At 43.8% G+C, this 13,816-nt stretch overlaps 1 protein-coding gene across 3 annotated transcripts in view; it reads right to left on the reverse strand.

Moving 5' to 3' along the window:
- Positions 1-8,791, reverse strand: part of CHN1 (chimerin 1) — a 101,513-nt gene extending 92,722 nt beyond the window's left edge. The window contains exons 1-2 of one of the 3 annotated variants that reach the window (XM_065068830.1): positions 8,760-8,791; positions 7,790-7,905 (exon numbers count right to left, since the gene is read on the reverse strand). In XM_065068830.1, coding sequence (XP_064924902.1) covers positions 7,790-7,905; positions 8,760-8,776 — 133 coding nt within the window. In that variant the 5' untranslated portion in view covers positions 8,777-8,791. Of the gene's footprint in view, positions 1-7,305; positions 7,337-7,789; positions 7,906-8,448; positions 8,577-8,759 lie in introns of those variants that run through there. The other 2 variants (XM_065068831.1, XM_021281734.2) reach the window with 2 other exon arrangements.
- Between the last annotated feature and the right edge of the window lie 5,025 nt (positions 8,792-13,816).

Consider the following 13,816-nt stretch of genomic DNA (forward strand, 5'->3'; position numbering starts at 1 on the left):
GTTAGAAATGCCAGGATCAGTTTCCTCTCCTTCTCTTGTATTTCTGGGGTGGTAATTTTCCTTTACATACATGCAAATATTTACCTTGATACACTACAAATGTTATTTCTCAATAAGGAAGTACCTGACACAATCTCTTTACCACACAAATGTTGGCATTGGGATAATATGTAACACAAAGTTTCTGAATGCTTTCTCATGAGGAAGGAGAATCACTATTTTATTTTTTAAATGCCTCCCTGCTTCTCTGGTGTTGATTTTTTCAGCACTTTCAAGTTTCATTTATAAATATACTCTTCAAAAAACTTGAAAAGGAAATCAGTAAAATTAATTGCTGTGTCAAAACCATGCTTCATTTATTGGAAGGATACACCCATATGTGCAAGTTCAGCCAGTAAGGCAGAGGTGAGGAAGAGCTACATCCTGTATGGAGGGGTTTTGCAGGTTGTTTTTTTTTTTTTTAATAAAAAGTGATCCGAGATTGCACTGAAGCATTGTGTCCAGATTCACATGGAAACCATAAAGTGCAGATGAAAAAGTATGGAAGACTGGCCCTACCAAATAATTATCAGCTACTTTTACAGTCTGCTCTGGATTGTATACTTATCAGATACTATTTCAGCACTGAGGACACTGACTCGTACCCTGACAATGTGAGAGCAAGGAATGGTTAGTTACTGTACTAAAGCACTGGGTTTGTTTTTCAGAACTGTACTATTATTCCATTTTTCACAGTGTCTCGTTTACTCTGCTCAAGGAATAATTCCATACCTCCTTCTCCACTGCTGCAGCAGGTACTCAAAGACTTTGCTACATGATGCTCTGTGGTACTTGCATTTACTGTAATTTAAACAGTTGCAGCTCTGCTGGCCACTGTGACACAACACCATGCAGTGGACAACAAACTAATTCCAACACGTAGGAAACAGTGTTTTACCTTTACTTTTGGAGAAGAAATTTCCCCGCAAACAAGCTGCCCCAGGACATTCCATTTCTGGTCAAGGTCAGAAGCCATGTTTTTATTTCAGCTTCTTAAAGGGCAAGGCTACCTATAAGCAGCTGCTCTTGCAACCAAGGAATCGGGAAGACGACAGCAATGGCAGAAGTGCAGGGGAGAGGGACCCACCACCCTCCATCACCACCAGGAACACCCACCCCAACCACACCCTGTATTCAACAGAGCCACATTCTGCCAGCTGTACCAAAGACAAATGTGACATGGGCTTCCTCACAGAGACGAGCAAGACCGAAAGCACAGATACCTGTTCACTGTGAGCAGCAAGCTCCAGCTTGCAACTTCAATGATGGTCCACAACCAGAGGATGCAGTTTTCCTAATGCATTCTCCCAGGGACCAAGATTTGGTCATGTGAAAAAACAGACCACATTATCACATCCTATCAGCACTAAACAAAATTTTAACTGAAAGCTAATCAGCCCTGACAGTCTCTTCGCAATGCTTATCACAAAGCTGCTAGCAAAGTCACGAAAATACATTTGGGAATGAATGTATCAAAATATATCATGGAAATCAGACTCCTGCAGGAATAAATAAGATTTTATGAGCACATTTTCCAGTAACTATGAAATCACTTCAGAATGTCACCTTTTTCATTCAGACAGAGCATAAACAAATACTTTGAGTGCTAGAAATGGCAGATGTCCATCAGCTCTTTTAGATTCATAGAGGCTATTGCACACACAGCTAATACAACGCTCCTCCCCCAATGAGAACTGGGACATTGACCCACCACTTCATGGTACAGCTAAACCCTTGGGAACAGTGTGGAGAACTGTGGGAACTCTTCCCAGCATCTTCTCAGGTCAGGCAAGCATGGGTGCTCAAGGCCCAGATGCGATACAATTACAGTACCAGTAAATGCTTTAGAAGACCAAATCTTTCAGTGACTTCAAATGACACTTTTTCTTGTTTCAAGACAGACTCAAAAAAAATCAAAATCTAGAGGGTTTTTAATTTTCTTCCATGAAGATGTACACAGCACATACAATCCACCCCACTGAAATGACCACTAAGACAAATGATAATTTCATGAGGGAGCAGGAAGCATCTCCTATTCTGTATCTGAAGACATGTTCCTGTAGAACTGTACGAGCTCTATCCACAAGGTGGAGCAGCTAAATAGCCTGAGATGTGGATGCTAAGCCCCAGTTCAGAAAAAGGAAAATGAATTGTCTAACAAAGCACAGTTGATTGTTAGACCACACAGAGCAGTCACCTATGCCTGCACCTTTAGGGGATCCTGATTCACATGCTTTTATTTGGCAAAAATAACATAGTCTTCCAACAACATTGTATTAGGATTATGCCTTGGGTTTACTGATTACGGTAGCATTTAAGTCAAAACTGTGGTACTGCCACTGTACGTAAACGCATCCTTTTCTTTACACTGAGATATGGTTTCCATCACATGGAAATCTCTTAGTACATCTGAAAAAAACAAGAACTCTTGGAGAGAGTTACTAAGAGAATAAAGTCCCCAAACCCAACAAGGCAGAAAGGATCAGCAGATTCCAAAACAAATAGAAGAACACCTAGATTTACACCTGAAACATCAGTCGTTGGCTGACATGGAGTGTGCACCAGCAAAGCCTGGGAACTCTTCCTGGATCCTCAGATCCAAAGTGCATTTCACTTCAACACCGTTGGAGGAGATTCTGCGACGTGCAGACTGCCGCTGCTCCCCAGCAGGTCGCTTGGTGCCAAGAAGGAAAGGGATGTCACTGCTCAGCACTGGGCCTGACCTGACGGTATCACAACAGTCTCTCTAGAGAAAATTCCAGAATTTCATCTTAATTCATTTACTTGTACACACAGCTGGACCTGCCCTTTGCAGCTTCAGCAACAGTCCTCAAACCTCTGATTTTTTAAGATTCTTATACAAATTCACAATTAATAGAAAATACAATTTTATACCAGTCAGTGCATGAAGTGCACTTCTGAGCGCTAAGCTGAGGAGTCATGACTGATTTCTTTTCTCATCCTCATAAGTGTTCATGTCACTTCTCTTATATTCTGATCAATTGATACCAATTTACTAGTTAATAGATCCATCTTATTTTCCCAGTTCCTACGCAGGTTTCCCTTTCAATTTTTTCTTGAGAATGCATTGCCAGCAAAACCTTTTCAAGGTTGCTCTCCTTATTTGCTTGATTAGGTTCTACAAATTAGACAAGGTTAGCACAGCACCAAGGAGAAAATAATCTTATGATTCTCAGCACTTGGACACTTTCCCCCCACGACACATAAATGGGAGTTGGAAGACTGAGTTTCTCTCTAACATGGTTTCCATTTTTAACAAATCACTTTCAATTTTAAAGCTTGTTAAAAAAACCTAATGTCCCTAAATTGTTTTGTTTAATTAAACTATTTGAAGTTCCTGTTGTGACTAGATGTTGAATTGCTTTAATCTCCTTTAAAATTAGCCTGTGTCAGTCTATATTGAATGAAGCCCACATATTTCAAACAAGGGCTAAACACTTCAAGAGCATCTACTGTGACCGGGTTAAAAAGACCAATGTGAATTCACTGCTTTACTGGTGAGAAAGATCCAGTATAGGCAGTGCAATGTGGGGTTTGTGTTCACTTCGAAAACCGCTTCAAGAGCGTAAGATGAACAATGAAATTCTTTATGTTTGGTGGGTTTGTTTGTTTGGTTGTTTTGTTTGTTTGTTTGCCTAGAAGCATCAGTGCTGGGTACCATTCCTATAGCCGTTCACACTTACACTGCCTGTAGTGACAAAAGCCATACGACAAATGCCTCAATTCCATGAACAAACTTTCCTTACCTAGTTCAATTAAGGAACAGATTCAAAGAGCACTTTTCTGGCACTAAGTGACTCCTCAGTTAAGGGGCTCTGCCTGTAAGCAAAAGTTGACACCATCAGAGCCAGCCACACTTTTAAGCATGGTTCAGGGCCATGTGTAAAAATATAGAGGAGAACAACTTGAATTGTAGGTGATCTCTTTACCTCCTGTTCCTATAAGGCTCTGCACATACTACAAGAAACGAGCAGATTAATTTTTGAGTATTTCCTATCCTGCAGGGAATCCACAGGCGTTACATATCGTGAACCATTTTTAAAGAGACATTCACTCTCTATGCACCTGTGACTAGGCTAACCAAACACTCTAAAATTTAAAGGCCTTCCCTAAGCAAGCAAAACATTTTATTTAGAGAACAATTAACTGATTTCATTTCTCTCTTTATGATTGTCACATTAGAAAATATGTACTTGTACCAACATAAGCAATCCTACCTTTCAAAGCAGCTGTGAGACAGTAAGCACAGTTCGCCCGGAAAACAGTAATTGTAAGTGCATAGAACTTAAACCAGTCATTTGTTAATTAGCATTTCAAGTAAGGAAGAACTTATTTGTAAAGGTTTACTTCATGCCTGTAGTGGTAAATAGATTCACAGAAAATTCCTCCTGTGCATTACAACACCAAAGCTCACAGCTGTGGAAAGGAATTATGTTAAGTGGGCAAATTAATATTTGCGTGCTCTTTCAACAATGTACAGACACCTGAAATGGAGGCATAATTGGTTTCTTTGTCCCTACCCTCCCTGTCTGTAGCAATGTTTTGTTTGTTTCATCTCATATTTTCCCTATATATTCCTCTAAAAACTGCCCTTGTTCATTATCTCCTTAAATAACCAGATCTGTCATGCTGACTACAGCTCTATCTCTAATCCCATTCAACTGCAGCCCCTCATCAGAGTGCAAGCACTTCAAAGATTAAAAGAAAATTGCTTCACTTCTTATTTCTTAACCACTAATATCCAGGAGGGTGACTTTTCATCCATTGGCAGGCTCTCAGCAAAAAGGCAAGGGCATGAATAACTAATGACAAATATGTCCATGAAGATTCTCCTGTCTGTTTTGAAATGTCTTCCTTTGTTCACACAAACCAGTTGATGAGCAAACAAATGAACACAAAGGGAATTCATAAAACATACAGACAACCCAATGGCACTAAAACTTAACATGAAAATATTTTTCCTTTCAAAGTACAGTGCTGACTTTCCTGAAACCCTTCTCAGTACATCCAGAGACACAGCCAAGCAGCAGTAGCAATGGGATAACTTAACATTTCCTCTCCTTTTTCCTCTACGTTGTTTGTTATCTTTCCTGCACTTGAGTCATCCAAGTGGAATGACAGCACACACCTCAGCCCTGTCACTGGAAATCTCACAGCTCAGGGCATTAACAGATGGGCTCTAGGAAGCCTACCCACAGAGACGGTACTGATTGCTCTTCCTGTCCCTGAAAAGCTTCTGCCCATCAGAGGGACACAGAGCAGAACCGGTGGGTACCCTTGAGCTACTTCCCTGCTAAACCTGGCAAGTCACTTCAGCCCAGCTCCATAAAGGCTGGGCACAAAGCCACTGATTTTGTGCTGAAACAGCAGAGAAGGACATCGGCTTATCCACCATTCCAGTTGCTGCAGTGGACAGGAAGAAATAGTGAGGAGAGAGGCTACACTGTCAATCACCACCACCTTCTGCAAGGAAAGGTGAATCTGCTGTAGGACAAAAACCAGCACTAGAATTGGACATCTGCTCAAGTTCCAGATATTTATACACACTGGCTATGAAAGTTTGCACTGTTTTGTAGACAAAGGCATTTCTTAAAATCCCAGACAGCTCTTGGTAGGTAATTCATGAATATGGATATCAAATTAATCACACCCATTATTTTGCAACAAACGGCTCAGCTAGCGTTTTTTTTCAGTTCTCAGATATATTGACTGTCTTCCAGTCTTCTACTGATGTGGTCCTAGTACAGAACTTGCTTTCCTGTGCTAAGTCAAATTTGCACTGTAGGTGCTTGGCCACTAGAACATAAATTCAATGGACAGGCAAAACCTACTTTCTATTAGTGTCACAAAATACCAAGTCACATACCAACGACTGCCTATGGTCACAACAGGCCATTTCTGCCACTGTAATTCTGCGTAACTATGAACCCTTTCAGGATGCCAGTCTTGCCTGTGGTAGCCAAAGTGGTTGAAAAGTAACAGAGGTATGTTTTCAGCCAACAGCTTCCATGCTCTCCCATCCCTGATTGCTTCCAACAGGGGCTGTTCTTCCTCTCCATCTCTGTGGAGCACTTGACCACCCTTCCTTCATAACCCACAACACACACTGACTCATCAGCTGTACAACTGTGCTGTGGTAACATGGGCAGCTCCCCACCACCTTCCAAATAGACAAGAGTCAGCACAGGATACCTTGGAAGGTCATGACTGGGAGAACATGACAAGATGAAGAGGAGAATATTAAAATAACTAAGACTGAGAAAGTGAGGAGTTTAAATTACAGGTGCCTGACTTAGGAATGCCACTTTATTTAAAAGCTGAAGTTAAAATGTTCTTAATTTTGCAGCCAAAGCTGGTAATGACACAATACATACTCACCATGGAAAAAGCATGTATTTTCAGTAGCCTAATATTTTGACTTTTGGTTAGCACCTCCAGTGCCTGTGGAACAACCTGCACCATTCTTAGCAAGCTGAAGTTACAAAGTTACAACACAATATATACACAGTAGGCTATTTTACAAAAGCCAGTCTGCCATTTCAGCACTCTCTATATTCACTTGCCTTGTAAATTAAAGAGCTTAATGGCCACACTGCACTTGGCAACATGCAAGGCCCCCACACCTGCACCGACTCCTCCAGAAGTCCAAGGGTTCACGTAAACTCAGTGACAAGACCAGGCCTATAATGACAGTTTGCTCCACTGTGAACTATGAGTGACCACTTTTTGCATCCTGAAAAACTCAGGCAGGAAATATAAATTTAAGTGACAGCACTGTAGCTAAATCCAATACCATGCAGATTTTATCTACAGAGAACTATTTTGCAACCTATGCTAAATTTGTTTTTAGACAGAGCTTAAAAGCCACAACAATATAACAGGTGTCAAAGTTTATGAAAACCCAGGAAACAGCTTTTATTTCTTTAGGAAATTGTACAAGCCTAAGATCCATGAGACGAATGAAAGCAAATAATTTGTTTACACAGGAAGTAAAATCCACAGTCTAAACACAATAGACAAACTTCGTATCATCACTTATTCACTAGAAATCACTTCTGTTGTACAAGCTTCTCAAAAGAAAGTATCTCAATTATCTAGTTAACGCTGTACTGACATTAGTCATATTAATTTCTGCTTCCCTTTGCTTTGTTGCATTTACCTAATGATGCTCGAAGCAGTTTGTAGCTTTATTTTCCCCACTGTAAAATTAAGCATACTAAGCATAAGCAAGCTTAATAACCTTACTTGAGAGAATCCACATGTTCCAACAGTTAAAACTACAGTTTTCACATGCTGCTTCCCTCTACGCCGTCTCAGGCTGTGAAGCCAACCGAAGCCAACACTCGCGTTCTCCCAAACCCGTCCTTTCATTAACCGCTGCTATTAAACACAATTACAGGAACGCATCTGATGGCTACGGGCAATCCAGCCCCACAGCCCGAGGCTCCCGGGGGTCCCTCGTTCGCCGGCCCACGGCTCCGCCGCGCTGCTCCTCGGGCTTGCGGAGGCACCGTAACTTTTACCCGCCCATCGCGCCCCGCAGCCGCGGCCAGCACCGGGGGCTCCCCCGGGGACGCCTCATCCTCCCGCCACCCCGGGCGCGGGGCGGTGCGGCGGCCCCGGCCTGCGGCAGCGCTCCGGGCCGGCGCCCACGCCCAGGCGCTGCCGTGCGGCAGACAATGGGGGCCAGCAGCCCCTCGCCCGTCGGGCTGAAGCGGCGGGTACTCACCGAACAAGGTCAGAGCCATCGCGGCGGCGGGGCGGGCCCGGGGGGCGGCGGGGGCTGGCCGGGCGGCGCGGGGCGGGCATTGGCGCGGCAGCTCTCGCATCAGCGGCGGGGCGCGCCTGCAACACAAGTTGGGCGCGGGGCTGTCAGGGCGCCCCGCGGCACCGGCGGCCACTGCCACTTGCTGCCGCGGGGCGGGGCGGAGCGGGGAGGCCGCAGCCCGCGGCGGAGGGGAGGGCAGGGTCCCGGGCAGGGTGGGGGAAGACGGGCAGAGACGCGCGGTAGCGGCGGGGAGCTCCCCGCTCCCGCTCCTCCCGCACCCCGCCCGCGCTCACGCTGCGGCCCGCCGCCTCGGGGAGCCATCTTGCGCCGCCACACGACCCGCCTTCCTCCCGCCGCAGCCGGCGGGACGGTTCCCATGGCAACGCGGCCGGCCCGCCGGGGCACAAAGGGACGCGCCGTCTCCTCATGTGGGGCGGCCGGCCGCCCTAGCCCCCCATCCCCTCACACGTACAAGGCACCGGCCGCGCCCGTCCCGTCCCTCGGACACCCGCCGAGGTCGGCCCGGACAGCTCGCTCCGCTGAGACCAGCCTCAAGGTACCGGGGAGCGGCCCCGGAGCGCCGGCCTGCGCCTCTTCAGCCGCGGCGGGGCTGCGCATACCTGGTGCGGGAGGAGAACCACCGGCCCCGGGAGAAACATGACTTTGTAAAGCGAGGTGAAAATTTCCGCTTGAATGCCAGCAAGCACAAAGAGAGCAAAACTGTGGGATTCCCCTCAAAACGTTTCGGTATGAGAAATTTCAGCCAGCCCAGCTGCCGTTATATTTTTTGCTGGCCGGAACTGTAGATTGTGGAGCTAAAAGCAGTTGATTGAAAAAAAACCCCAGCATCGTGCCTGGTGTAACTCATTTATACAATTTGCATTTTTAACCTGAAAACAGGTATTTGAAGCAGAGGTTATTTGCTACTCACCAGATCTTCCTCAGCATACACAGGCTAATCAGACCTGCCCTGTTTAGTGATACAGTAGTTTCTTGCAAGTATTGCTTTGCCTCTCAGATGCAAGCTGTGTGTGTCGAGAATTCAAATCCAGCCTGAGCGCGACTGACACAAATTGTTTACTCAGATTTAATCCATTACAGCTGTGCAAATTCACAGCCTTCAGCAGGAGCTTCAGAGACACGAGCTGGGGCAGGCGGATTGCGCAGGTGTTGTTCTGAGCGTCACACAGCCTGTCCCACCCGCACCTGGGACACCGCGGTGGCTCCCACAGCAGGTGGCAGGGGGAGGAATGTGTTCAGGATAAGGCTTTTGCTATAGGAGAGGCTGAAGGAGGAAAATCGCGTACACACAACGCATCTACAGCCACTGCACTTAATGGTTCCAGTTGTGTGAATACAGGTCAGGGTCAGCAAGAACATAAAACACATTTCTTTGACCAAGGCAGCTAAAATGTAAAGATCCATCTGAAAAATGTGTGGTTTATGTATTTAGTTGCACATGGCTTTTCATACTCTGAATTCTCCCTAGTCTTTTTATAGAAAACAAAAGGGAAAGATCATGTGGGAAAGTTTTCAGTATCTTTAAATCTTGTTTAATGCAACAAGAAAAACATGGGGGTTTGTTATGTCTGTCAAATATTTCAAAACACAGGGTTTCATGTTGATACATTTTGCTTATTGTGCAAAGTTAAAAAAATAAACATTTTATCCCAGAGTGATAATTTCCTCCATTTTATTCCTCCCCAAATGAATTCTAGCATGATGGACCTGATTTCACAAAACGTTTTCATTTTGCATGTATAAAGTACAAAAGTTGATTGAGCGGCTAGACTCCTGAGAAAGAATATTTTAATTGTAGGGCTAAAAGAAGTTGGAACTAGATGAAGAATGGTTTGAAAAAAAAAGCAACGTAAGAAAATCTGAGTACATTGTTTGACCTTTGTGTGCACAGAGGGTTTTGCTTTGCTTTTTGGAAATAATTTGGATCTTCATACAGTTTTTTTTTCTCTTACATTTCCTGGAATAAAATCCCAAGCTTTCTCTCCAATTTCCTTCAATTAAATAGCCAGCTTTTACTTTTCCACTATTCCAAAGCCTTTTTTGCTATCTACTGAGCTGCATGTGTACATTAGAAATGTTTTCCGGTCCAGACAGAGTAACACTATTTTTCGTGATAGGCATTATCAATACTGGAGTTGTTAAGATCAGTCTGAACCGTTTGATTAGTCACTTCATTTCTCTCTTAATGCCTTTGCTGTTAACGCTGTTAGGGCTAAAACCTTGGGCAGTGTGTTGGCCATTTCACAGCAAGTTACTAGAGTTGTATTTTACTGTGCCAGGAAGAGTTCTGCAGCTGATCTGAGCTATCAAAACAGATTGAGCTCAATCGTTGTTTCTGATTAGATTATTTGCTTGGTTTGGGAGGGTGTTTTTGGCCCAGGCTCCAGCAGCCTGCAGAGAGCAGCAGCAGTAGCTTTGGGAAGGTCTTCACGGAGGGGCCCCTACCCATAGCTCCTGACCTGCCCTCACAGGCGCGGGCACGAGAAAGGTGCTGGGGGCGGCAAGGAGAGGGGCCACACATGGGAGCCTTGACACAGCAGGAAGAAATCAAAGCTGCAAATCAGAAAGAAAAAAGAAACAGCCCAAAGTTCACACAGCAAAGATCCCTTCCCCCACACCTGTGTTTTGATAGGACCTGAAGTCCTCATGGCACTTTCTGTTTAACAGCAGCGTGATCTTAAAATTACATAATGCCTTATCAGGTCAGAACATCTGAGCGCTCCAGCAATAACAATGATTTAACTGCAACTCTGGGAATTCCATTAGAAGGGAGCTGGAGCCTGTGGAGCACTGACCCCCCATCACCTTGCACAGGGGCGAGGGGAGGAAAGGGGGTGTCCTGGAGCAGCTGGCCCAACGCCCCAGCCTGGCCCTGCTCTGCAGAGAGACCCCAGCGTGCACGTTTGCTCTTTTGCAGAGGAGAGCACAAAAGAGGACCCCATCTGCACAACTGAGGTCATTTGCCATTGATTTAAATGGCATCAAGGACGAGCTCGGTGCCTTGTTCCCCTGGCTCTTTAGCCCTTGAAAGGTCTTCCTTTTCAAAATTGGTCTATTAGCATCACATTCTGTAGAAGAAACATTATACTTGACACATGATAGCTGTGCTTTAAGAATAAAGTCTCCAGAAGATAAATACGTATGTAAAATGCTATTTTCTGGCCCACTCATTGTCCTTCAGTTAGTTTCTTGCAGACTCTTTAAATACTAAAGCCAGTTATTACTGATTAATTCTTCATGTAAAATTTCATTTTGGAATTTTGGGGCTGGTTTCTTGTGGTTAGGTTAAGGGTTTTTTTTGTTTGTTGTTAGTTTTGTTTGGGGGATTTTTTTGTGTGAGTGTGTGTGTATGTTTTTTGTTTGTTTTGGTTTTTTATTTTGGCCCCTCTCCTTTGCCCCCTCACTCTGGGTGCTGAGCACTGTGGGAGCAGTGGCCCATTTTCCACACTGGCCTTTCTTTGATCCATCACGTTGTCTGAGGATGTGGTACAAAATTGCTTCTAATTACCTGACATTTATTCTTCAAACCTTAAATAATTTGGTAGTCATATATTGATAAATGAGATTTTTAAATTTATCGCTGACATTCTTAAAGATTTATGCACAACTGTAAAGAAAGGTTCCCAGATAGTAAATATAATTTGTGAAGAAAAACAAACAAACAAAACCACCACAAGCAAACAAAGAACCCCACAACAAACATAAATTAGAGCTGTCCTGTATTAATGGGAAGCAGTAAATGTGAAGACATTCTAAGATGCTACCTGATGAATAGGGGTAGCATCTTATCACAGTTAGTGTCTTCCTGCAACAGAGCCCTTTGACAGCAGGAAAGCAGCACTGGCAAAGCCTTGTCATGTGCAGGATTTAATTTCACTTCTAATGTGTAATTGCTGGGAGTTTGTGGGGCAGACGGGGGGTGGGCGAGGGCTGCGTTACTGAGCAGATTCACACTATTTGCAACAGAACATTTACTCCTTGCAAAACAGCAAGGCAGATTCCTACCACTTGTTCAGTAAGATAAATTCAATTTTTCTATCTAATTTAAGAGTCATCAATAAAAAGTTTGAAGACTTGACTAACAAACTGGCTAGTTAAAATTATTGTTCATATAGATGACAGCTATTTGAACATAACATCAAGCTTATCACAAAACCCAGAATTGTCATTGCACATTACCAGCTTTTGGATAATCTTTCTCTCTTTGATGAGAGAACTGTCATTTGAGCTCATCTTTTGGACACTACTGTTATTCATTATTAATGGCAAAGTCATTTAACCACAATGTCACCCAACACTGCATAGGGAGAGAGGGAGACAGAATCCCTGCAGCAAGTACAGCATCTATGAGCAGCCTTTGCAAACCAGACATACCCAGTGTTTTACTGGAATTTGTGCCAGTCTGCAGGTTTTGGTGGTAATTAATTTTTTTTTTTTTTTTTTTCATTTATCTACAGGGTACAGAATAGCAAAGTAACAGTTCCTAGGAGGAACTTACATGTTGAGTTTGATGAGAATTGCCGAAGAATGCGAGATACGTGTAACATATCCACCGTACCTTCTGTTTTAAATCACAGCTACCCCGTTATAAACTCACATTTGGCATCCTATCCTGGTCATAGGAATTGCACTATATCCCAAAACAACTCTGAGCAGTTTAATACGCGGTAGGTGATGTACATCAGTGGAAGGAAATATGGGCTTAACGTGACTGCCTTGGGCTCTCCGGGACATGAAAAAATGTTTAACAGACAGATGTAACAAGGACAACCTTTAGAGCCCAATTTTTTTCTGGTTACACTAGAAGTGAATGCCACAAGATCTAAGGGGAAGCAGCACAGGAATACAATCTTAAAATTAAACTAAAGCTGTTTGCTTAACATCTAAACAATTTGCTGGGTTTAGACTGATGTTATGAGACATTATGCCATTTTTGAATGAAACTGCATCAAAGGAAAAAAGCTTCATCTTGCCTATGTTTCCTGAGTAAAGTCCTTTCTAAAATGATTCCTCAGGACTTTACATTATGGCTCCCACTTAATTAGATTTCCAAGAAGTGCACTTGAACATGATGAGAATTACACCACAAACAGGTACTATGGGTAGGGTATAGTAGATATTATCTGTGTATCTTGGCAAAAATCATACTAACTTAATCTTTGATGTAATTTCCATTAAAAAGAAAACCTGCATCTGAATTACTCTTCACAGCCAGCTTTTCCCATGCCACAAATAAAACTAGCAGCACTTCGCAAGAGCATCCACCTTTGTCCCCCTCAGTTACATCTCTGCTCTCACTCTGCTCACGAACCTGGGCTGGAGAACAGAAAATTCTGGACGAGGTACCTGTGAGGCGCACCACCTGAATTAGCTGGCTGCTTTCAGGTTTTCTGACAGGTATCCTGCCCTGTCTTTCATGTCAAGAACTGCCTCATTCCTATTTTCTTCCAAGCTTTCACCTTTATTATTTGTTTAATAAACCTTGAGCTCCTCTAATACCTTCAAACACATTTACAGCTACTTCCAGCACTAGAGTTGCGTGGAGGAAGGGCAGTTCTTCCTGCCTCCCGCATGTCTAGGGATGGAGGCTGGAAAAGGATTAGAAAATGAAGCGTGCTACGTGGAAAGGGGAAATCCAGAGCTACCCAAATTCCTTTCATAATCACAATCACTTAAATTGCTAGATTTGACCACAACTGAGTGAGCCTTACCTTCCCCCAGCGTGTGAGCATGCAAACAAGGGGCTGGTCGCCCTCATGTTCACTGTGGCTTGTGGTTGCTCACCGCGTTGGGGTTTATGCTGACACTTGGAGCTTCCCTCTCACAACAGGTTCCCAGTGATGTTTAGAGCGAGAAGTATCAAGATAGGTGAGTGACTAAACTGTTTATAACCGTCAAAGGGCATTTTAATTTGCAGCTGATTTGAATAGACTTTAACACCAGAGTTTTTATGAGCTTTCTTATTGC

This window comes from Columba livia, chromosome 7 (genome assembly GCF_036013475.1).
Source record: "Columba livia isolate bColLiv1 breed racing homer chromosome 7, bColLiv1.pat.W.v2, whole genome shotgun sequence".
In the NCBI taxonomy this organism is placed as follows: domain Eukaryota; kingdom Metazoa; phylum Chordata; class Aves; order Columbiformes; family Columbidae; genus Columba; species Columba livia.